The sequence below is a fragment of the Cervus canadensis genome, chromosome 4, assembly GCF_019320065.1.
Source record: "Cervus canadensis isolate Bull #8, Minnesota chromosome 4, ASM1932006v1, whole genome shotgun sequence".
NCBI lineage: Eukaryota > Metazoa > Chordata > Mammalia > Artiodactyla > Cervidae > Cervus > Cervus canadensis.
In genome coordinates, this window is record NC_057389.1 from 84267051 (window position 1) to 84293324 (window position 26274).

Below are 26274 nucleotides of genomic sequence, written 5' to 3' on the forward strand. Positions count from 1 at the left end.
CCATGGACTGCAGCATGCAAGGCTTCCCTGTCCATCATCAAACTTCCAAACTTGCTCAAACTCATGTCCATTGAGTCGGTGAAGCCATCCAACCGCCTCATCCTCTTGTCATCCCCTTCTCCTGCCTTCAATCTTTCCCAGCATCAGGGTCTTTTCCAATGAGTCAGCTCTTCACATCAGGTGGCCAAAGTATTGGGACTTTCATCTTCAGCATCAGTCCTTCCAATGAATACTCAGGACTGATTTCTGTTAGGACTGACTAGTTTCATCTCCTTGCAGTCCAAGAGACTCTCAAGAGTCTTCTCCAACACCACAGTTCAAAAGCATCAATTCTTGGTGCTCAGCTTTCTCTATAGTCCAACTCTCATATCCATACATGACTACTGAAAAAACCATAGCTTTGACTGATGGACCTTTGTTGGCAAAGTAATGTCTCTGCCTTTTAATATGCTGTCTAGGTTGCTTTTCTTCCAAGGAGCAAGTGTCTTTTAATCTCATGGCTGCAGTCACCATCTGCAGCGATTTTGAAAATCACCAAGAGAATAAAGTCTGTCACTGTTGCCATTGTTTCTCCATCTATTTGTGATGGACCAGATGCCATGATCTTAGGTTTTTTGAATGTTGAGCTTTAAGCCAGCTTCTTCACTCTCCTCTTTCATTTTCATCAAGAGGCACTTTAGTTCCTCTTCACTATCTGCTATTAGGGATGTGTCATCTGTGTATCTGAGGTTATTGATATTTCTCCCAGAAATCTTGATTCCAGGTTGTGCTTCATCCAGCCCAGCATTTCACAAGATGTACTCCGCATATAAGTTAAATAAGCAGGGTGACAATATGCAGCCTTGAGATACTCCTTCCCAATTTGGAACCAGTCTGTTGTTCCATGTCCAATTCTAACTGTTGCTTCTTGATCTGCATACAGATTTCTCTGGAGGCAGGTAAGATGGTCTGGTATTCCCATTTCTTGAAGAATTTTCCTCAGTTTGTTGTGATCTACACAGTCAAAGGCTTTGGCATAATCAATAAAGCAGAAGTAGATGTTTTTCTGGAACTCTCTTGCTCTTTTGATGATCCAACAGATGTTGGCAATTTGACCCCTGGTTCCTCTGCCTTTTCTAAATCCAGCTTGAACATCTGGAAGTTCATGGTTCACGAGCTGTTGAAGCCTCGCTTGGAGAATTTTGAGCATTACTTTGCTAGCGTGTAAGATGAATGCTATTGTGTGGTAGTCTGAACATTCTTTGGCATTGCCCTTTTTCGGGATTGGAATGAAAATGGACCTTTTCCAGTCCTGCGGCCACTGCTGAGTTTTCCAGATTTGCTGGCATATTGAGTGCAGCACTTTAACAGCATCATCTTTTAGGATTTGAAATAGCTCAACTGGAATTCCATCACCTCCACTAGCTTTGTTTGTGGCGATGCTTCCTAAAGCCCACTTGACTTCACATTCCAGGATGTCTTGCTCTAGGTGAGTGATCACACCATCGTGGTTATCTGGGACATGAAAATCTTTTTTTGTATAGTTCTTCTATGTACTCTTGCCACCACTTCTTAATATCTTCTGCTTCTGTTAGGCCCATACCATTTCTGTCCTTTATTGTGCCCATCTTTGCATGAAATGTTCCCTTGGTATCTCTAATTTTCTTGAAGAGATCGCTAGTCTTTCCCATTCTGTTGTTTTCCTCTATTTCTTTGCACTGATCACGGAGGAAGGATTTCTTATTTCTCCCTGGTATTCTATGGAACTCTGCATTCAAATGGGTGTACCTTTCCTTTTCTCCTTTGCCTTTAGCTTCTCTTGACATACTCATCTGGAAGTAAGACCATAAACTCTTGGAATTTGAATCCACATCTGCCACTGATCAGCTGAATGAGTCTGGGAAAGTTGCTTCAGTTTCTCTACTGCTATAATGGATGGAACAATATCACCTATCACAATTGAACTTTCCTGTCAATTAAAAATGAGTTTATTATAAATCAAGTAATAAATAGCAATAAATTCCAGACTGGAATAATGTCTGGCACACAGCAAACATTCAAAAGGAAAAAAAAAGAAAAGGTAGCTAATGATTATGAAAAACTATTAAAAACTTGAATTTTAAGGTATACCTAAAAATATACCAAAAATTTCTAATGTTAAGAAAATACTGCTCTCAATTTATACCGAAGTATTTAATGCTATAAAGAGACATATTGCAAAGCCTACTGCATATCCATGAAAGACTACTTGTTTTCATTTAATATTCTTTTTATTAGTCTAAACTTTCAAAAATTTTAATGTGATTTAAGGAAAATCCAGATTATCAGTTCTTAAGGAGAATCAGTGGCAAGAAGAAATATTTTTGTCAAAACTGTGGGGCTTTGTTATTTCAAATATAAAATATAATTACTGTGTAATTTTACAATAATACAAGTTACTTGAGGACAGGGCCTGTGTTGGGTTTTTCCACCACTATCCTCACAGTGTTTAGAATAGTACGTGGCAAAAAGCAGGCACACAAGAAAGTTTTGCTGACAGAACTGTAAAAAATTAAAAGACAAAATTTGTGGAAAAGTTATTTGAAATACTACTGTTTGTATAGTCGTCATTAAAAGTTTTGTATTTTCCTCCCGTGTTTATCTTATCTCACACTGTTGAACTATTTAGATTATTCTATGCTTTTAAAAAAATTTGATACTATATTCATTTGTTCAAACTTTTTATTTTTAGTATATCCCATGTGTTAAATGTTTTCTAGGATACGGGAAAAAGTATGTAAATGAAGCTAGAGGTAAGGCCCCACCTTCAAAGATTTCTATCAAATCAAAGATTTCTATTACAATCATTTGAAAACCTATATGATATTATAACCTGTGGCCATATACTCATTTAGTTAACCAATGCTTATTTGGGGGATATATTTTGGTTATTTCCAATTTTTAATATTATACACATGTCACAATGAATACCTTTTGCCATAACCCTGAGTTTTATATTGTGTCTGGAGGAGAGACATTCAGAAGGGTAATGATTAATAGATTAGAGACTGTTAAAAGCCCATGTTAAAAATTGCTAAATGATTTTCCAGAAAAACTGCTTATATTCCTATTAACAGTATATATGACAATGTTCATTGACTGATATCTCACTATCAATTTTTATCAGTTCAATAAGAAAACCAGTGAAGTGCTACCTAATAGCAGTAACACATTTCAATTCCTCTGAATCCTCCCCTTCACCCATCCACAAGTTGCCATCCAAGCATTTTTTTAAAACAAAACTGCCACATAAATGCCTCAACTGACAGCAGTTCACTAGGAGGCACAGGTATGAATACATTTCCTTCGTTTAAAAAGAAAATGGGTAATATAAAAAAGGGATAAGGAGATTAAATACTTGATAAACATTTAATAATATTATAAATATACTAATAATAATTAAGAATATTTTCAAGTCTTACAACTTAATTTGAGAAGTTAAACAAATTTGGCCCAATGAATTACTGAACATCTATTTTGTGTAAAGTCCATGGCCGCCAGGAAATCAAAATTAAGACAAAATCAAAAATGAAACTTATCTCTTCAGATATTATAACTACCCCAAAATCAGCATTCATTTAAAAAACTGTATAACTTTTAAGTCAAGATTTATACAAGTTTATGAAAATTAAACATTCTAAAAATTAGCTGCCACAACCAAGTAATATGTACCAGTTATTGGCTAACCTACCTCTTGCCCATCTTCAAGAATAATAGCTCCAGCCTGCTCTACCACTTCAAATATCATCACTGAGCAGAGTTCTCTCCTTACAGACATAGTCATGTTTGCAAAAGCAGGAAGTTGGTGCATAAACTCCAGCAGTTGTTCTGTTAAAAAACAGAAATTCTAGTTTAGTGCTCATCAAGGACTACAGTTTAAAGATACAATAAAATCTAGAATCCAATATCCAATTTCCTAATCAACTTAGGAATTCATGATGCTTAACTAGAGAAGCCAAGATGCAAGATGACTGTTGCTTAAAAAAATCTGGTTAATGGATACATTCAGACTCACACAAAAATACCGGCATAATGGAAGACACCAGAATTCAGAGAAAACCTGGAAACTACAGGCTTAGATGAGGCTGGAGAGTTTAGCTAATTTTCCTTGCAGGAGATGCTATTTCATGGTGGTTAGGTTTAGCGATGCCCTTGATCTGATAAATTACTGAAAAGAGCTTCTGTCTGTTTCTTATGGGCTAGAGTTTTAAGTAGTTATTAATAAATGTCAGTAAGTAATTAAATTAGGGATAACAAATGTGAATACTACTTTAAGACTTGTCAAAGCAAATACAAGGTAACTGTCTAATTTAACCAAGAACTGTTTGAGTGCCTGAGTCCATTCCCTTGTATAGATATGTGAGCAATAAAGACAAATATAAAGAAAAAAAAATACATTTAAGCAGTCAGCTAAAGCTGAAGTAGACGGAAATGATAAGGAGTTATCAACCCACAGATAACTATAAGTTAATTATATTTCATTTTTAAAATAAACCTTGTAAAAAGTGCATAGTGTACAATTCTTTATCACTGAAAATGCACTTACAGTTTCTGTCCAGACAGCATTCACAACACGAGTCTCAACTTCAGGTTGTGTAACTATACTATATGTTATCAGCATGATAAGGAATGTTTAAACATATTGATCTTCACTCCCATAGACTATAATAATTACTAGCAGTATCTTCTGATTTGAATCACAGCAATACAACTCTTTTAAAACAGAAATCTATGATAAAATTTTAAATGAATCATAATATTTTAATGATACTAAGTAATCTTTGTCCTTAAAGACGACATTAGCATCTTTAGTATTATTCAATCTCTAATGTAAATTACAAGAAATTAAAGAAAAATGCATAAGATTTGAATCAAAAGCTGGAGAGGCAAAACCGATTTTTTTAATAACATCTGAAATCTTTTAAAATTCACAGACACTGGACACCGATGTTCTGTGTTGTAAATGTCTTATGGACATGAAAGGGAAAACCACTTTAATGTAATCAAAGCTTTTGTTTTGCTGGGGCAAACAGCATGTGAGGCCTCTCATCACCCAAAGATCGTCAGGGTTGATTCAGCTGATCTGGTTGTCCAGGCAAGTGTCCCCTTCCTCCCTTACTGCTTCAAGCATGTGTCCCTCCTGAAGTTGTACACTTAGTCAAAGATGACAAGCTGTCCCAATACAGGAGTATCTTGAAGAGAACATTCCCTGACAAAGGGGAACCAGCCTTTGGTTAAGGGTATATGAGGATTGTGTTCCACTGCTAGAACCTCCGAAAAAGCTCTCATTATCAGGGCAGCTAGCCTCAAAGATGTCCCCAGACAAATCCGGCCTCTTGATGGTCATGTCTGGATGCAGTCCCCTCCCTTACTGCATGAGGGTTGCTCTGTGTGACAAACATAACTGGGAAGAAGCAATGATGTGTCATTCCTGAGGTCAGATCAAAAAAGACACCGTGGCATCTGTCTTATTCTCCCCTGAATTATTGGCTTTGGGAGAAACCAACTGCCATGTTGTGAGAACTTTTAGGCCATCTCTGGAGGGGCCTGCATGGAGAAGAACTGAGGTTCTATGACCAAAGTCACATGAGCAGCCACCTTGGAAGCAGATCCTCTAGCTCAGCCCAGTGAAGCCTCAGATGACTATAATCCCTGCCACATTCTGACTACAACCATTTGAGACAGAATGAGCCAGAATCACTCAGCTAGGCTGCTCCTGAATTCCTGACCCACAAAAAATTTTCGGCGATAATGTGTCATGCACCAACAGGTAACTATATATACATTAAACTATATATTCCTATTGTGAACAGACGTATTTCTTACCAATGTCATCATCAGTTTTATCTGCAGGTTCTTTTTCCAGACATTCTCGGACAAGATCCCGCCCCTGCAGAGGATCTGTTCGATCAATCTCTTCATCTTCCTCTTCTTCATCTTCAGAATCAACAGGTCCTTCTGGAAGACGTGTTAAATCGACATCTCCTACCTCACTTTCGGTAGCCTACAGGAAGAAATCTTGATCACTTATCACTTCATGTTATAAAAATTATGTATTACAACCTGAATGAAATAAAACTATCCCTTCCACTAAATATTATCAAGAATTAGGCAACACTGTACGTTGTATCAAGAACAAAATGATACTTATTAATAAAAGGTTCTCTGCCCAAAATACAGGCCATCATTTCACAGTGTGACATCTAAATTGGTAAGTCTCAGACAGGGAGTATAAAATGGTCAAGAGATTCAAACATCACTAAATGTATTAATACATTTTTCCAAAAAACACTTATATTCCTTAAAAAGTACATTTCTTAAAATATTAAGTGAAAGAAAGACAAAGACAGTTTACAATCATTATAGGAGTACCTTCTTAGTTTACGTTGGCTATTTTAAATAAGGTTATTATTCTTTCACCACAGGTTTAGAGTCTAGTAGAGTAGGGAGTCACATAAATTAAGAAATAAGTATAAAACAGGTAAATAACAGTACTGAAAACTGCTAAAATGCAACAACTATGAAGGACTGAACAAATACTTATCTCTTCCCAATAACTCAATCTAACAACCTAACAATAAGCAAAGAAAAGCCAAGGTTACTCTAGGCAATCTTGAAGAAAATAAACTTATACTAACAAGCTGAACTTTGTAAATATACTAGTCTCAGATATTTGTAAAAGAATTACCAGATTTTTTTTTTAAATGTAAATTTAAATGTCACTCAGAAAACAATGAGAATGTATTTTGGGAAATAAAACTCTGCTGAAGTGGACTATTCAGCAATATTTCTAAACATTATACTCACTTGATTCATATTATAAATGAAAAAGCATGAATACTGAAGCAGATATGAAAAAAGTGAGAACATACAGGAATTTTCATAACAAATAAGCACTCATATGAGAGTATTAACTGAAAACTACAGAACCTTCATTCAAATACTTAAGTCTCATCTCCTGTGTCAAACATTCACTAATTTGTTCCTCTCCAACTTAACCCACTATTTCAAAAGGAAACAGTGCCCCGTTTCTGGCTAGGTAAGCTAAGGGAGAAAGTCCTTTCCTATGGATTTTTATAACTGGAGCTGGAGAGTAGAGCATCTTTTCTTCTCTGGTTGATGAATTGGAAGAATATGATGCAGCCCACAGCCACATGGGAATGCCTTTCTGTGGTGGGAGAAAATGGAATCAGCTGACAGAGAAAGGGGTAGAGGAATGCAGAGGAAGGACACTGAACCAGAAGACAGCAGACATAAAGAGATCAAGACTGACACAAAGCAACAAAAATCAAAAACCAAAAATGTGTCATGCAGGAAAGAGATGGAAAGAGCAGAGCATGTGCCGCAAAGATGATCTCTGACAGCAAGTGTCACAGAGGGCGAGGGAGGAAGAGCAATCAAGCTACCGGGAGTGAAATGACTAGACAGACAGGGGCAGACACAAGCATCCAGGTTCCTTGAGGTCGGAGTTGCCTCTGTTTTCTCTGGGGATCAATAAATTATTCTTTCTGGCTTTTGTTAATTCAAGTTAAGGCTCTGATACCTCCAACTGAAAGAGTTCTGATTTGTTTTATAAGACCACGTTCTATACTTCCTATGGACTTCGGCACAGCTTTCAGTAAAAGTTTTAATGAATAGTTAAACTAGATTAAAGCACCTAGATTTAATGAATAGTTAAACTAGATTAAAACACTTGAAATCTTTAAGATTAGACAAGCTGGCTCTTAAGGATCATAGAGGGGCAATCCTGTCTTACATGACTAGCATGCTCTCTTAAGTCATTTTTGACTATGAAATGTTAGTATTTAAGTGAATCTCATTTCTAAATGATGCATCTTTGGAACTAAAAACTTGCTAGCAAGTTACAACCTCTTTTCAAAAGTAAGTAGCTTTAATTTAAATGTGCAGATACTAAAATGACTTTTCCAAAACCCAATCTATTTACAAACACTGATTTTAACCTAAGAAATGAGTGTTAGAAACTGAAGTAATATTTTTCACACAAGTTAATTAAAATTTTCAGAATTTAGACACTCACCTCTGATATAATGGTCTTTTTCTCTCCTATCAAGTTTTAAGGATAATCTACCTTAAATCTGAGTTCTTAACTACCCTGTCTTCAACTCAATCTCAGGTTTTCATCCTCTGACCCAGACTATTTCAACCTCATCTCATCCTTACCTTTTAGATTTTTTCTGATAAAAAGAGGGATAACTCACAATATTAATAAAGGTAAGATGCAATTCAGTTATGTGGACAATAAGGAAGGCTTGCCATCACTTGCATGAAAAATGAAGGTATTAAAATAACTTTTTGGGGAGAATGAAAATCACGGGTAGGGATTGGGAGAAGGCTACTAAGATAACTCTTAGGAACTTTTTAAGGCCATCTGAAAAGGAAAGAATATAATTATTTTTATCATGTCTTCTTTTACCTGAACATTTTTCAAAAGAAAAAGAATGAATAAAATTAGTTAAGAGAATATACTCAATTGCTAAAAGCATTCAGAGCCTACAAGAGGGATGATGTGGTAAAATAAGAATTAAGAATAAAAAATATCAAAGAGTAACCAGAAACATGCTAGAAAATTAAAAAGGTTTTCATAGTTAAAAAATAAGTAAACAAAAAGTTCGATGTAGAGTCCAAGGTCTTAGTCTCTGACTAAACAAACAGAAGTCAAATCTTTAAGGTAAAGGTAGGTATGATGACCACCAAGACTGGAAGTCACTATATGATGCTGCTGAAGATGCAGTTCCTAGGAAAGTTTCTTTAATAATTAAATAAGATATTTTAAAATATGTAGTATACACAGTGTCTAGCATACAATATAGAATTATTAGACAGATGAAGAAGCTAGAAAATGTGACCATAACCTGGAGAAAAACCAATATAAGAATATCTAGGAATGATGAAATTAGGAGACATGAATTTTTGACATTTAAGTAAATTCAGGGATTTAAAAGAAATTACAAACACAATTAAGGGTAAAATGGGAAATACCAATAAAGAAATGTAAATTATAAAAAGTAATTTGAAGAAGAGCAAAAAAACAAAAAGAACAACAACAACAAAAAAAAACACCAAAAACTACCAAAACTGAAGCAAGGGCTTCTAACAGGTAAAGAATCCACCTGCTAATGCAAGAGATGCAGGTTCAATCCCTGGGTCAGGAATATCCCCTGGAGGAGGAAATGGCAACAAACTCCAGTATTTTTGCCTTGTAAATTCTAAGGACAGAGGAGCCTGGTAGGCTACAGCCCATGGGGTCGTGAAGATCCAGACACGACTGAGTGACTAAACAAACTAAAGCAAAGAGAGGAAAAAAGCAAAAAAGAAAATTTAACAGAGCCTCAGAGACTCAATATGATAATATCAAAGTTGTTACAAAAACAGGAGGTCAAAAGATATGCCACATTCATTAAGATAGGGTATGAAAAAATTTGAAGGTCTGGCCTTTCAACTGTTTTATCCCAGCAGCTGGGATACAGTAGACCCTCAGAAAGATTATAACAAATGGATTAAGCCCAGGGAGGAAAATGTATAATGGTCAAAGGGCTAAAAAGTATTAAACTTTTTGTGTTTTCCTTTTACCATAGTATGAATGTGTCTCTTTGTATACGTATAAATATAATTCGGTGAGGTAGACAATCTGAGGTGATTTTCTGTTGACTTGGCCTTCTCCAAATAAACCACCAGAGGATAGTCTTTTTCTGTCTGCACCTACATAAACATGAAGCTCTATGAGGAGAACTGCACATTAGAATGAGAAGTTACACAAATTACAGAAGCCACATTTTCAAATTTAGAGCAAAGATTAAGCTGAACCTGAGATTTTCAGTGCTTATCTTTACTGAATTTCCATTTTCAGTATTTCATTCAACCTTTTTCATGGATCATTTACTCCTTAAGTTTCCTCTTAGTCTTTCTAGTCAGGGCAACATCCCTGTGAAATTACTCCTTCACATAATCCATTCTAGGCTGGCCCAGTCCAGTATCTCTACAACAGGGCAGGTAGGAAGGCAAGGTCTCCTTTGTTCTGGATTATCAATCAGTTAGTACTAATCCTATGCATTTTCCCTGGAAACAATATGGATTTCTATTTTCAAATGTTATTCAACTAAACACATGTCTAGATCGCTTCTTAACTGCCAACACTGCTTAACTCAGAATGAGATACAAAAGGAAGAAAATGCATACTAAAAATCAATTATGATGATGAAAGATAAAGCTTACAGGTTAAAAAGCTACACTAGAAAGTTTCATACAGTCAAAGCTATGGTTTTTCCAGTAGTCATGGACAGATGTGAAAGTTGGACCATAAAGGCTGAGTGCCAAAGAAATGAGAGTCCCTTGGACTGCAAGGAGAGTAAACCAGTCAATCCTAAAGGAAATCAACCCTGAATATTCACTGGAAGGACTGATGCTGAAGTTCCAATACTCCAACCACCTGAGGTAAAGAGCTAACTCATTGGAAAAGACCCTGATGCTGGAAAAGAACTGAAGGCAGGAGGAGAAGGGGATGACAGAGGATGAGATGGTTGGATGGCATCACCAACTCAATGGACATGAGCTTGAGCAAACCCCAGGAGATGGTGATGGACTCCAGGGAAGCTTGGCGTGCTGTAGTCCCTGGGGTCACAAAGAATCAGACTCAACTTAGCAAATGAACAATATCAACAACAGCAGCACAACATAAAAAAGCAGAGTGAAAAAAGTTATAAGACCCACAGAAAAACTGCTGTGGGTTCCAACATGTGAGAGGCAATACAAAAACGTCATCTAGGTGGAGCTGTAGGAAGAACAGAATTACGAAAGTAGGACTACGTAAAGATAAACTCATTCAGGGAATAGCATATGTATTTGTCATGGACTAGAATCTAGAATGTGTTAAATAAGAAACAGTGGAATATAAAACCAGACTTGCAGATTGTGGTCAGAAATTTCAGGAACTGGAATTGAGGCTTGTGATTTGAATATAAATTTGAAATGAAGGGTGTAAATTAGATAACGGTGAAGCACTGAAGATTTTTAAGTAGAGAAGGAAAGTCATACTCTTCTTACAATGAAAGTGGAAGTTTAAGAAACGGACCTATACACAGAAAACTATAAAACACTGATGAAAGAAATCAAAGAGGACACAAACAGATGGAGAAATATACTGTGTTCATGGATTGGAAGAATCAATATTGTCAAAATGACTATACTACCCAAAGCAACTTATAGATTCAATGTAATCCCTATCAAGCTACCAACAGTATTCTTCACAGAACTAGAACAAATAATTTCACAATTTGTATGGAAATACAAAAAACCTCAAATAGCCAAAGCAATCTTGAGAAAGAAGAATGGAACTGGAGGAATCAACCTGCCTGACTTCAGGCTCTACTACAAAGCCACAGTCATCAAGACAGTTTGGTACTGGCACAAAGACAGAAATATAGATCAATGGAACAGAATAGAAAGCCCAGAGATAAATCCACGAACCTATGGACACCTTATCTTCGACAAAGGAGGCAAGGATATACAATGGAAAAAAGACAACCTCTTTAACAAGTGGTGCTTGGAAAACTGGTCAACCACTTGTAAAAGAATGAAACTAGAACACTTTCTAACACCATACACAAAAATAAACTCAAAATGGATTAAAGATCTAAATGTAAGACCAGAAACTATAAAACTCCTAGAGGAGAACATAGGCAAAACACTCTCCGACATAAATCACAGCAAGATCCTCTATGACCCACCTCCCAGAATATTGGAAATAAAAGCAAAACTAAACAAATGGGACCTAATGAAACTTAAAAGCTTTTGCACAACGAAGGAAACTATAAGCAAGGTGAAAAGACAGCCCTCAGAATGGGAGAAAATAATAGTAAACGAAGCAACAGACAAAGGATTAATCTCAAAAATATACAAGCAACTCCTGCAGCTCAATTCCAGAAAAATAAATGACCCAATCAAAAAATGGGCCAAAGAACTAAACAGACATTTCTCCAAAGAAGACATACAGATGGCTAACAAACACATGAAAAGATGCTCAACATCTCTCATTATCAGAGAAATGCAAATCAAAACCACAATGAGGTACCATTACACGCCAGTCAGGATGGCTGCTATCCAAAAGTCTACAAGTAATAAATGCTGGAGAGGGTGTGGAGAAAAGGGAACCCTCTTACACTGTTGGTGGGAATGCAAACTAGTACAGCCGCTATGGAGAACAGTGTGGAGATTTCTTAAAAAACTGGAAATAGGGGGAGGAGCCAAGATTGGCGGAGGAATAGGACGGGGAGACCACTTTCCTACAAATTCATCAAAAGAATAACTGAACGCAGAGCAAACTTCACAAAACAACTTCTGATCGCTAGCTGAGGTCATCAGGCGCCCAGATGAGCAACCCATTGTCTTCCAAAGGAGGTAGGACAAAATATAAAAGATAAAAAGAGAAACAAAAGAGCTAAGGATGGAGATCCGTCCCGGGAAGGGAGTCTTAATAGAGGAAGTTTCCAGACACCAGGAATCCCTCGCACTGGCGGGTCTGGGGGAAGTGTTTGAATCTCCGAGGGCAATCTGACTGGGAGGGGAACAATAAATAAAACCCACAGATTACGTGCCTAAAAGCAACTCCCAGCAGAAAAGTACCCCAAACGCCCGCACCCGCCACCAGCAAGTGGGGGCGGAACGGAGAGGAGCGGGCGGCATTGCTTAGGGTAAGGACCGGGCCTGAGTGGCCTGAGGACAATTGGAGGGAGCTTTTTTGAGTTACCAACTTAAACTGTGGGATAGCAAAAGAGAGAGAGAAAATTAACCGCCCGAACACACTGCCGGCCGTTCGCAGAACAAAGGGACCGAGAAAGTCCAGAGAAGAGCTCGCAGGCTGCGGGATGGACCAGCCCCGCCGGAGGCAGGAGGCAGGGGGGAGGGGAAGGGGCAGGCTCGGCCCCAAGGACTGCATCCCCTACAGCACTGCAAACAGGCCTCCAGTTTCTAATCAAAGACCTCCTGAGATTCTGGATGGTCGGCATCCGCCGGGAGGGTCACAGCGAGACACAGGGCACAGGCACCCGACCGGCGCGGGCCGGGACTGGGGCTGGGGACGCGGGGGGCAGAAGGTGCGCCGCACCGGGGAGAGTGCGCCCGTCAAGCCCCTGGCTGCCTGGACCGCTCTCACGGGGAAGGCACAAAAAGCAGGCGCAGCTTTTTATTCCGCACTTTTGTGGAACACCCAGGGCTGGAACGGCACGCAGCGCAGGGCACGCTCCATATAGAGCAGCCGGGAGCCTGAGCAGCATAGACGGGGAAAGCAGCGCCAGCCCCTCCCCGGAGTGCAACGGAACTAGCAACCCGAATAAGAGACCTCCTCCGCCCGCCTGTGTCAGGGCAGAAATGAGGCACTGAAGAGACGGGCAAACAGAAGCCAAATAAACAAAGGGAACCGCTTCCGAAGGGACCGGTGCAACAGATTAAAATCCCTGTAGAAAACACCGACTACAATGGAAGGGGCCTGTAGATATTGAGAAGTGTAAGCTGGAACGAGGAGCTATCTGAAACTGAGCCGAACCCACACTGACCGCAACAGCTCCAGAGAAATTCCTAGATATATTTTTACTTTTTTTTTTTAAGTAAGGAAAAAAAATTTATTTTTTTCTTTTTTCTCTTTTATTTTCTTTGATAATTCCCTATTCCTCCCCCAGTACTCCTTAACTTTCATTTTCATAGATTTTTACGAGTTTTTTAATTAGGAAAAAAATTTTTTTTTCCTTTTTCTCTTCTATTTTCTATTTTTCTTTTTCTTTTATTTCTTTTTAAAGTCCTCTATTACTCCTCTACTACTCCTTAATCTTCATTTTCATTACACTATAACCTTACAAAAAAAAACAGTCTAGAGAAGCCCTATTTTTAAACTGAACTTCATATATATTTCTAAAATTTTTTTGTGTGTTTTGGTTTTTGTTTTTAATATAGTATTTTCAAGAGTCTAACCTCTACTCTAGATTTTTAATCTTTGTTTTTCAGTATATGATATAAATTGTGGACATTTAAGAATCCAAGATTCAGTTCCCATTTTTCTTCAGGAGTGTGTTGATTATTCTCTCCAAATCTTGACTCTCCGTTTTCTACCTCAGAACACCTCTATTTCCTCCTTTCCCCTTCTCTTCCCAATCCAATTCTGTGAATCTTTGTGGGTGTCTGGGCTATGGAGAATACTCTGGGAACAGACAACTGCGTAGATCTGTCTCTCTCCTCTTGAGTCCCCCTTTTTCTCCTCCTGCTCATCTCTATCTCCCTCCTCCCTCTCCTCTTCTTCATGTAACTCTGTGAACCTCTCTGGGTTTCCCTCATGGTGGAGAATCTTTTCACCATTAACCTAGAAGTTTTATTATCAGTGCTGTATAGTTGGAGAAGTCCTGAGACTACTGGAAGAATAAAACTGAAATCCAGAGGCAGGAGACTTAAGCCCAAAACCCGAGAACACCAGAAAACTCCTGACTACATGGAACTTTAAGTAATAAGAGACCGTCCAAAAGCCTCCATACCTACACTGAAACCAACCACCACCCAAGAGCCAATAAGTTCCAGAGCAAGACATACCACGCAAATTCTCCAGCAACACAGCAACATAGCCCTGAACGTCAACATACAGGCTGCCCAAGGTCACACCTAACACATAGACCCATCTCAAAACTCATTAATGGGCACTCCATTGCTCTCCAGAGAGAAGAAATCAAGTTCCACGCACCAGAACACCAACGCAAGCTTCCCTAACCAGGAAACCTTGATAAGCCAATCGTCCAACCCCACCCACTGGGTGAAACCTCCACAATAAAAAGGAACCACAGACCTCCAAAATACAGAAAGCCCACTCCAGACACAGCAATCTAAACAAGATGAAAAGGCAGAGAAATACCCAACAGGTAAAGGAACATGAAAAATGCCCACCAAGTCAAATAAAAGAGGAGGAGATAGGGAATCTACCTGAAAAAGAATTTAGAATAATGATAATAAAAATGATCCAAAATCTTGAAAACAAAATGGAGTTACAGATAAATAGCCTGGAGACAAAGATTGAAAAGATGCAAGAAATGTTTAATAAAGACCTAGAAGAAATAAAAAAAAAAAAAAAAAAAATGAATAATGCAATGAATGAGATCAAAAACACTCTGGAGGGAACCAAGAGTAGAATAACGGAGACAGAAGATAGGATAAGTGAGGTAGAAGATAAAATGGTGGAAATAAATGAAGCAGAGAGGAAGAAAGAAAAAAGAATCAAAAGAAATGAGGACAACCTCAGGGACCTCTGGGACAATGTGAAATGCCCCAACATTCGAATCATAGGAGTCCCAGAAGAAGAAGACAAAAAGAAAGGCCATGAGAAAATACTCGAGGAGATAATAGCTGAAAACTTCCCTAAAATGGGGAAGGAAATAGCCACCCAAGTCCAAGAAACCCAGAGAGTCCCAAACAGGATAAACCCAAGGCGAAACACCCCAAGACACATATTAATCAAATTAACAAAGATCAAACACAAAGAACAAATATTAAAAGCAGCAAGGGAAAAACAACAAATAACACACAAAGGGATTCCCCATAAGAGGATAACAGCTGATCTATCAATAGAAACCCTCCAGGCCAGAAGGGAATGGCAGGACATACTGAAAGTAATGAAAGAGAATAACCTACAACCTAGATTACTGTACCCAGCAAGGATCTCATTCAGATATGAAGGAGAATTCAAAAGCTTTACAGACAAGCAAAAGCTGAGAGAATTCAGCACCACCAAACCAGCTCTTCAACAAATGCTAAAGGATCTTCTCTAGACAGGAAACACAGAAAGGTTGTATAAACGTGAACCCAAAACAACAAAGTAAATGGCAACGGGACCACACCTATCAATAATTACCTTAAATGTAAATGGGTTGAATGCCCCAACCAAAAGACAAAGATTGGCTGAATGGATACAAAAACAAGACCCCTATATATGCTGTCTACAAGAGACCCACCTCAAAACAAGAGACACATACAGACTAAAAGTGAAGGGCTGGAAAAAATATTTCACGCAACGGAGACCAAAAGAAAGCAGGAGTTGCAACACTCATATCAGATAAAATAGACTTTCAAATAAAGGCTGTGAAACGAGACAAAGAAGGACACTACATAATGATCAAAGGATCAATCCAAGAAGAAGCTGTGGTACATATACACCATGGAATATTACTCAGCTGTTAAAAAGAATTCATTTGAATCAGTTCTAATGAGATGGATGAAACTGGAGCCCATTATACAGAGTGAAGTAAGCCAGAAAGATAAAGAACATTACAGCATACTAACACATATATATGGAATTTAGAAAGATGGTAATGATAACCCTATATGCAAAACAGAAAAAGAGACACAGAAGTACAGAACAGACTTTTGAACTCTGTGGGAGAAGGTGAGGGTGGGATGTTTCGAAAGAACAGCATGTATACTTATCTAGAGTGAAACAGATCACCAGCCCAGGTGGGATGCATGAGACAAGTGCTCGGGCCTGGTGCACTGGGAAGACCCAGAGGAATGGGTGGAGAGGGAGGTGGGAGGGGGGATCGGGATGGGGAATACATGTAACTCCATGCTGATTCATGTCAATGTATGACAAAACCCACTGAAATGTTGTGAAGTAATTAGCCTCCAACTAATAAAAAAACAAACAAACAAACAAACAAAAAACCTGGAAATAGAATTGCCATATGACCCAGCAATCCCACTTCTGGGCATACACAGTGAGGAAACCAGATCTGAAAGAGACACGTGCACCCCAATGTTCATCGCAGCACTGTTTATAATAGCCAGGACATGGAAGCAACCTAGATGCCCATCAGCAGACGAATGGATAAGGAAGCTGTGGTACATATACACCATGGAATATTACTCAGCCATTAAAAAGAATTCATTTGAATCAGTTCTAATGAGATGGATGAAACTGGAGCCCATTATACAAAGTGAAGTAAGCCAGAAAGATAAAGACCAATACAGTATACTAACACATATATATGGAATTTAGAAAAATGGTAACGATAACCCTATATGCAAAACAGAAAAAGAGACACAGATGTACAGAACAGACCTTTGGACTCTGTGGGAGAAGGTGAAGGTGGGATGTTGTGAGAGAACAGCATCGAAACATGTATATTATCAAGGGTGAAACAGATCACCAGCCCAGGCTGGATGCTTGAGATAAGTGCTCGGGGCTGGTGCACTGGGAAGACCCAGAGGGATGGAATGGGGAGGGAGGTGGGAGGGGGGATCAGGATGGGGAATACATGTAAATCCATGGCTGATTCATGTCAATGTATGGCAAAAACCACTACAATACTGTAAAGTAATTAGCCTCCAACTAACAAAAGTAAATGAAAAAAAAATAAAAGATAAAAAAAAATTTAAAAAAAATGGAAATAGGCAAAGGTAACTGAGACTTTGACACAGATAATATTCTTAACAGAAATATTAAAGACAAGTGGAAGAAAACATGTAGCAGCTCAAAGCTAGTTGAAGTATCAAAGGAACTTCCTGGTGGAAAGGTGGCACCAGAGTTTTGGAGAGACTGGCAGTAGAACTCTGAATTAAGGAATCATGCTGCCATGAAGTGGAATTTTTGCATCATGTTTCCTTTCTATATCGAAATCAAAAAGCTAAGTGGGGGATATATGTGTGTCTCAAGTTATTTAAAAATAGATTGATGCAAAGTGCTTTAGTTCAATAATTAACTTTTATATTCATCCAGCTCTTGGAAAAGGAATCCAGAAAGCAACACTCCTTATTTCTCCTGAGTATTCTTTTAAGATACATAAAATACTCTATCAAGAACATTCTAACATCTTAATGCATCCTCTTAGTTAATTTTTAAGTTAATCTGATTAAAAATATATTCATACTGAACCAATTACTTCCATTTTTTCCAAACTGTGATAAAGCTTTATTCTGAACTTTAAGATCTACGAGCTTTTATTTTTAAACAAGAACAAATGGAAGCTCTCAATGAGGAAATGCATAGATGCATAGTCACACATTAGGTCATATAAAATGGTGTTTCTGTTAAGAACTGTTCTTAGGATGTATCTCTTCTCTTTCCCCCATTCCTCCAAATTAAAAATACAGTTGACTCTTGAAACAAGATTGGTGTTGGCAGCACCAACCCCCTCTACCCCAATTTGAAAATCTACATATAACTTTACACTCCTTCCTCTGTGTCTGCAGTTCAGTACATGCAGCATGTATTAACTGAAAGAAAAAAAAAAATCCACTTATAAGTGGACACTTGCAGTTCAAACCTATTTTGTTAGAGAGGAAAATGTACCTGCACATTTTGTAAGGCTCTACTTAGACTGTTACAATGACTGATAAAGGGACTCACTTTTAAAACCTCTCAAATGCTGAAATTTGGATAACCAGGAAAACTACTTCACATGATGCTGGCCAAGTACATCATGCAAAATTCTGGGCTAGATGAATCACAAGCTGGAATCAAGATTGCGAGGAGAAATATCAACAACCTCAGATATGCAGATGACACGATTCTAATGGCAGAAAGTGAAAAGGAGCTAAAGAGTCTCTTGATTAGAGTAAAAGAGGAGAGTGAAAAAGCTGTCTTAAAACTCAACATTCAAAAACTAATATGGCATCCAATCCCATCATGTCAAGGCAAATAGATGGGGAAACAATGGAAACAGTGGCAGACTTTCTTTTCTTGGGCTCCAAAATCACTGCAGATGATGACTGTAGCCACAAAATTAAAAGATACCTGCTCTTTGGAAAGAAAGCTATGACAAACCTAAACAGCATATTAAAACAAAAATACCACTTTGTTAACAAAGGTCCATCTAGTCAAAGCTATGGTTTTTCCAGTAGCCATGTCCAGATACGAGGATTAGACCAAAAAGAATGCTAAGTGCCAAAGAACTGATGCTTTCAAACTGTGGTGATGAAGAAGACTCTTGAGAGCCCCTTGGACTCCAAGGAGATCAAACCAGTCAATCCTAAAGGAAATCAACCCTGAATATTCACTGGAAGAACTGATGCTGAAGCTCCATTACTTTGGCTACCTGATGCAAAGAGCTGACTCGTTGGAAAAGACCCTGATGCTGGGAAAGACTGAAGGCAAAAGAAGAGGGTGGCAGAGGATGAGACGGTTAGATAGCATCACCGACTCAATGAACATGAATCTGAAAAACTCCAGGAGAGAGTGAAGGACAGGGAAGCCTGGTGTGCTGCAGTCCATGGGGTTGCAAAGAGTTGGACATGACTAAGTGACTGAGAAGCAACTATAATCCCTCTAATCTTCTTCCACAGTTTTATTCAACTTTTATTTTTAACTATATACTCTATGCCTTCCTTAAACATTTTTAAATGTAGAATAAGGTCCATTGAGAAAAATACAAGAAAAGCTGAAGAAACATACTAAGAACTACCCACAAACCTACCGTCAGAAGAAAAACAGGTACCATTTGGTAACACATCTATTGAATTCATATTTACATTCCATGTATATAAGACAAATATGCATATACTTAAGATTCTGATTTCTTTTCCTTCTGTTTTTATTTTTGTACATTTGCTTAGTTTTAACCTTTATGCTGTTTCTATCTTTTGGCTACTATTCTGTGCTTACCTTCTTTGGCTACACTTTAAAGAGTTTATCTTACATTTTTGTATATCTTACTTTAGTAATATAATAGTTTTCTTCTCTAAAATTTCTGAATTTCTGGTTTACTTCTTGACTTTCATTATTTTGGCTCATCTGTTACTCTCCCTAAGTTATTAAAACTTATTTTCTCTTATTGGTTACTTTCTATGTTTCACAGTACCATCTTTTACCTATGTTTTCATTTATGTGACCTTCTAGAAAATGTTAAACTAAAAGGGCAGAACACAGATTAATGGCTGCCAGCACTGAGGGATCAGGAGAAGGAACTGACTAAAAAGGAGAATACAAAATACTTTTTCAGGTGATAGAAATATTGTATGTCTTCATGTAGGCTATACCACAGAGGGTAAATTTTGCTATTTGTAAATTACATCACAGAATCAATCATATATACAAACACACTGATGCAAGAAGTAGAAGTGATATGACTTAATGGTGAATTATGATGAGCAGGGGATGAGGCCAATACTAACTTTCAGGTTTCTGGAGACATGAAACAGTATCTTCTTCATTGTGTAATGAAGGGACTTCTTGGCTGTGCAGGAAAGTTGGCAAAGGTATCTGTCCACATTTTTTGCTATGTTAAAATGAATCATTTTAAAGGTAGAATGAACTGTGGAAAGTAGACTGAGGAAGGAAAACATACAAAAGGTTGAAGCAGGGCAGCCATACTCATGGTCAGGGTCCTACAGGAGAAGACTCCAACCACACCAGCAGACAGGCTCTAGCCCCAGCCTCAGGTGTGCCATTCTGTAGGTGAACATCCTATAGGTGCTAATGTAAGCACAATTCTTCAGAGGCTCCTCCAAAATTTGCCAGAGATATACAATCCCATTGTGTACAGCCCATCTTTTATTAACAGTTCAGGGTAAAGAACTGGCTTTTCCAAGTGACCTTGAACTTCAGTGTGGTGCACTATCCTTTTGTCCCTTTTCTCATCGAGGGCTCTGCTCCTTGCTCCAAAAAGGGGATCACATCTGGTCAGAGATGGATATACTAGTGAGAAGAGGTATCATCAACACTACATCTCTGCTTTATGGTCTCTCTTTGCAAGGTCCAGACATTCTCACTAATCTTGAGAAAAATCTACAACCACATCCCTTAACTTCATTAACCCAGGGTCAATCTTCCTTAGGGTTCCTTCTCTAGGAAAAACAGAGTCCAGAGAAGCACAACTCTACTCTGACTTTTAGGTATGCAACAATTCTAACTTAATCCACAAGATACGTCTTTTTGGGAGAAGGTGGGAAACACACGCAGCCCAACAACCCCATGAACACAGTTAGTGGCCCCTGAACCATCACACTGTCTTTAACATAACTTTTTAAAAACTCCCTATTCTATCTACAATAAAACATTGAAGAGGGAGAATTCCTTGTTCTACTAATAAAAGGCCAAACAATGGGATGTAGATGGCAAGTCCACAACAATAATCTTTGTAGAGAAGAGACTCACACGAATCAAACACAGAGGCCTTTTTCCATTTTGCACCTGCCTGAAAACTTCCCTTAACAGAGGAATGTAAATTTTCAAAAAACAGCTAAATCCATGTAACTAAACAGAACCACAGTCTAAAATAAAATGTTCTCCTTAGATAGCAATGGTTCTATTTCAAAAGATCAGTACTATACGGTAGCCACTAGTCACACATGGTGCTTGAAATGTGCCTTATATGAACTGAGACATGCTGTATGTCAATATTCTTTGCCTTTTGAAGACTTAGTTTGAAAAAATAAAGTATCGCACTCATAATTCTTAAAAACTGATTACATGTTGAAATAATAATATGCAAATATACTATGCTAAAAATATATATTATTCAAATCAATTTTACTTGTGTCCTTTTAATTTTAAACTGTGGCTAATACAAAATTTAACAGTCTTTACAATACAAAGGCAACTCTAATTTTCTTCATGACTTTACTTATGGAATACTTAAATAATCAACTATCATAAAAATCAGTCTTTTTATGAGTTCAGTTGTCTCAAGAACCATTTTCTAATGAAAGCAAATATATATTATATAGATCCACCTAGGTAGACGAAATTAAGAACACTATATTCACATACTGTTGGACCATATTTACTCAGTCTCAAAAGATAGATCACCTCTTTCATTAGGCTTGTAAATCTGAAATGTAAATAAAGCACATTTTCTCAAAGGCTTTATGTCTGAATTTCATAATCTAATTAAAAGATATATGAATACCTAAGGCATAAGCACACGGTATTTGGCAGAATAAAAAAACATAAGCATAGCATACAAACTCCTAAAACATTACCTGATAGATATCAGATAAACTGCTGCTTCCAGAATCACTGGCGATGCTACAACCAGACTGACTAGAAGACACATGAGTCACCTGTGGATGAGGGTTGTCTGCAATGTGCATCTTGGTAAGATCAGCTGGAAGCTGAAGAAGAAGAAAAATAGTTTAAGATAATTTAAATATGAAACATTAGCATTAGAGAGTTCTTGACACACTGTGTAACTTTTGCAACAAAATTATACGTACATTTCTTTGCAACCTCATTTCTGATCTAAATTCTCCATTTTTACAAAAATCTCAAAAAATGATAAGAACCAAATTAGTCTTACATTAAGCAAGCCTACAATGGAAGCCCACTGATCAGTTTTCAAAAGAGACTACCATAAATAAGGGCATCTTAGAGGGAAAAACTGGCCTTTCCTTTTCCTCAAATAAAAGTAATTGGCTGTTGCTACTTAAAGTATAGGAATACTATCCCCTCCCCACCCATAAACACACACACCCCTCACTAATACAAAATGGTTGGAATACCGGAATAAAGTAGCAATATCTTGAATTAAAGTACAGCGTCTAGCATCAAGACTTCAGAAAAGCAAGCGTTCAATATTCCAAAATTTTAGTAAGCCTTTTTTTCATTTAATATTGTATTAGCTTACAGTTGGCCCCTAAAAAAAATTTGTTAGTAATCATAATGATGTAATGAATGTCTATGCTAGGTATATAGCTACAAAGACACAGAAATCAATGCTTCCTCCATCTCATCTTTCATATGATTATGCTTTTATCAGGGATGAAAGTTGTACAATATAATTCACACCATAAAACTTTAAAAAATTTTACAAAATAAATGCTATAGGAGTTGAGACAAGATACAAAGCACTGTGCTCCAAAGCAGTGAGAGTTTTACATTACGATTTGATGACATATTTTCCAAATAATGTCTCTGTAACTTGCTATTCAGGGCCACTGACAGAAATCTACATTTTAGAGCAGGGTTTCTCACTGCATTATTATACAAAAATGTTAAAGAAACACGTGAATGATAGTGGAAGCTAAATATACTCTAAAGAAGAAAATGTCCAAACCTGAATTATATTATCTCAAGAGAAGCTATGGTCAAATACTAACAATAACACACAAAAAAACCACATCACTAACGTCCCTTGCTGGGAGGGTGATACAGATGAACCCGGTCATGCTTTGGATTTGGACCCCAGGCAGTATTTGTTGCTGTTGTTTAGTCGCAAAGTCGTGTTCAACTTTTCTGTGATCCCATGGACTGTAGCTGGCCAGGATTCACTGTCCATGGGACTTCCCAGAATACTGGGGTGGGTTCTCCAGGAGGGTCTTCCAGAACCAGGGATCAAATCTGAGTCTCCTGCACTGGCAGGCAGATTCTCTACCACTGCATCACTCGGAAAGTATATTATACCCTATTTGGAATCAAGACTGCTAGGAGAAATATCATCAATCTCAGATATGCAGATGACACGACCCTTATGGCAGAAAGTGAAGAGGAATTAAAGAGCCTCCTGATGAGGGTCAAAGAGGAGACTGAAAAAGTTGGCTTAAAATTAAACATTCAAAAAACTAAGATCATGGAATCTGGTTCCATCACTTCATGGCAAATGGATGGGAAAAAAAATGGAAACAGTAATATTTTTTTATTGGGCTTTATTTTCTTGGGCTCCCTGCTATTCATGACTACAATCACAAAATTAAAAGACATTTGTTTGCTCCTTGGAAGAAAAGCTATGACAAACCTAGACAGCATATTAAAAAGTAGACATCTCTTTGCTGACAAAGGTCCATATACTCAAAAGCTATGGTTTTCCCAGCAGTCATGTATGAATATGAGAGTTGGACCATAAAGAAGGCTGCATGCCAAAGAAGTGATGCTTTCAAACTCTAGTGCTGGAGATTTCTTTAGAGTCTCTTGAACTGCAAGGAGATCAAACCAGTCAATCTCAAAGAAAATCAACCCTGAATATTCATTAGAAGGACTGATGCTGAAACTGAAGCTCCAATCCTTTGGCCACCTGATGTGAAGAGCCGACTTACTGGAAAAGACCCCAATGCTGGGAAAGATTGAGGGCAAGAGAAGGGGGCAGCAAAGAATGAGACAGTTAGACAGCACCACCGATTCAATGAACACGGGTCTGAGCAAGTTACAGGAGCTAGTGAAGGACAGGGAAGGCTGGTGTGCTTTAGTCCACGGGGTTGCAAAGAGTTGGACATGACTTAGTGACTGTACAACAACAACAAAATAAGTGTGATCGTAAAGTAAACTGATGGTCAATTTAAAAACATCTCAATCCCTGATTTTGGATTAAAGTTACATAGGATTAATAGTGCTTCCAGTCAGCTACTGAAAGCAAACACCAAACTTCACCGTAGGAAAAAAATCATCCTGGGCATCAAGATAACAGGACAGCCTGGTGGCTCAGCTCCTCCAATGCAGGAGGTACTGGTTTCATCCTTGGGTTGGGAGATCCCCTAGAGAAGGAGAAGGCAACCCACTCCAGTATTGTCTAGAAAACCCTATGGGCAGAGGAGCCTGGTGGGTTACAGACCATGGAGTTGCACAAGAGTAGGACACAACTTAACAACTAAACAATAGGCCTCAGATTACTTAAAAAAAATTTATGCACAATATCCATTGCTCAAATAAAACCAGGCACATTAGGAGACAAGATGGCATTCATGCAAACTAAGAGAAGTAATAAAACCTAGAAACCCATGAAGAGAAAACTTTCAAATAATGGAGTTATCAGATACAAATTCTAAAACAACTGTATTTAATAACATATACCAGGGGTAGATGGTAAAAGCATCTGCTTGCAATGTGGGAGACCTGGGTTTGATCCCTGGGTCAGGAAGATGCCCTGGAGATGGAAATAGCAAACCCAGGCGGTTTTCCAGTACTCTTGCCTGGAAAATTCCATGGATGGAGGAGCCTCATAGGCTACTGTCCCTGGGGGTTGCAAAGAGTGGGACATGACTAAGCGACTTCACTTTCACCTTCACCAGGGGTTGGCAAACATTGTCTTCAGAGGACTTAAGAGTATACATTTTAGGTTTCTGTAGGCCACATAACATCTCTGTGGCATTATTTCTTCTGACATTTTTTTTAAAAGAACAACTCAGCAAAATAAAATTCCAATTTACTGTTGGATGACATTGTTTCATACACACATCAAACAGGCCAAAAAAATAGAAAGCAACTTCAGAGACAAAAAAAAAAAAAAAAAGAACCCGTTTATCTTTGGCCTTTCTAGCCATCTCAGACAAATCAACTACTTATTGTACAGCTAAGTACATACACAAAATGCTCAGAATAAGATTGTTTTGTTGTTGCTGTTTTTGCTTTTTTCACAAGATTTTTTTCTCCTCTGAGATCATAATGAACATGATGGCACCACAAGTGAAGTCAGAGGTAGGACAGAGACTGCTCCTAAGGCTGGTTTGGTCATCTGGGGTCATTAAAAATGACTCACTCCTAACAACATGTACAAAAATATAAAATGTAAATAAAAACACAAATTTTCCTTTAAAAAGTACTTTAAGAAGAAAAGCAGGGCCTTGGAAATTTTGGTTCTTTTTTTCCTTCCCTGCTACAAATTCATGTTACGGTTTTGGCTGGGTGGTAGAGAATGTGTCATCTTCAGGAGGTGCTGCCATGGTGGGTGCGCAGGCCTGCAGGAAGCTACTCGAAGATGACCATGTTTAGACGGAGACGGGAAGTGCAGGGTGAACAGGTAGGTCATGGTGGCCTTTTTGTTTCTTTAAACGTTTTTTTTTTTTTAAATGTGGACGATTTTAAATTTTTTTAAAATTGAATTTATTACAATGTTGCTTCTGTTGTTTATGTTTCAGGTTTCTGCCCTGTGGCATGTGGGATCTTAGCCCCCCAACCAGGGATTGAACCCATACCCCCTGCATTGGAATGGGGAGTCTTAATAACTGGACCATGAGGGAAGTCCCATGGGTAAGTTTAACTTTTCCTTTTTTTGTGTGTGTGCTGTCCAGTCATCCTCATCGGTCTTCTTGGTGTCAACACCATCCTCCTCATCATCTTCAGTTGCCCCTTTGACCGTAGCTGCTTCAGCCTCCTCACCTTCATCTCCTTCCTCTTCCTCACCGTCACCTTGCTCCTCCTGCTCTCCCCTCCACACCTTCTTCCTCTTTTTCATTTACCTCTTTGTCAGCCTCCTGCTCCCCACTTTGCTCATTAGCAGGTGCCTCCCCCCCCCATTCTCTGCCTCCTCCACAGCTCCCCTCTTCTGAGTCCCTGGTGTTAACGCTAAA

General features: G+C 38.2%; 1 protein-coding gene across 3 annotated transcripts in view; it reads right to left on the minus strand.

Moving 5' to 3' along the window:
- Positions 1-26274, minus strand: part of RAPGEF6 (Rap guanine nucleotide exchange factor 6) — a 236880-nt gene that overhangs the window by 92188 nt on the left and 118418 nt on the right. For all 3 annotated transcript variants that reach the window (XM_043465975.1, XM_043465974.1, XM_043465976.1), the window contains exons 7-9: positions 21979-22110; positions 5845-6022; positions 3710-3846 (exon numbers count right to left, since the gene is read on the minus strand). In XM_043465975.1, the coding sequence (XP_043321910.1) occupies positions 3710-3846; positions 5845-6022; positions 21979-22110 (447 nt within the window). The remainder of the gene's footprint in view (positions 1-3709; positions 3847-5844; positions 6023-21978; positions 22111-26274) is intronic.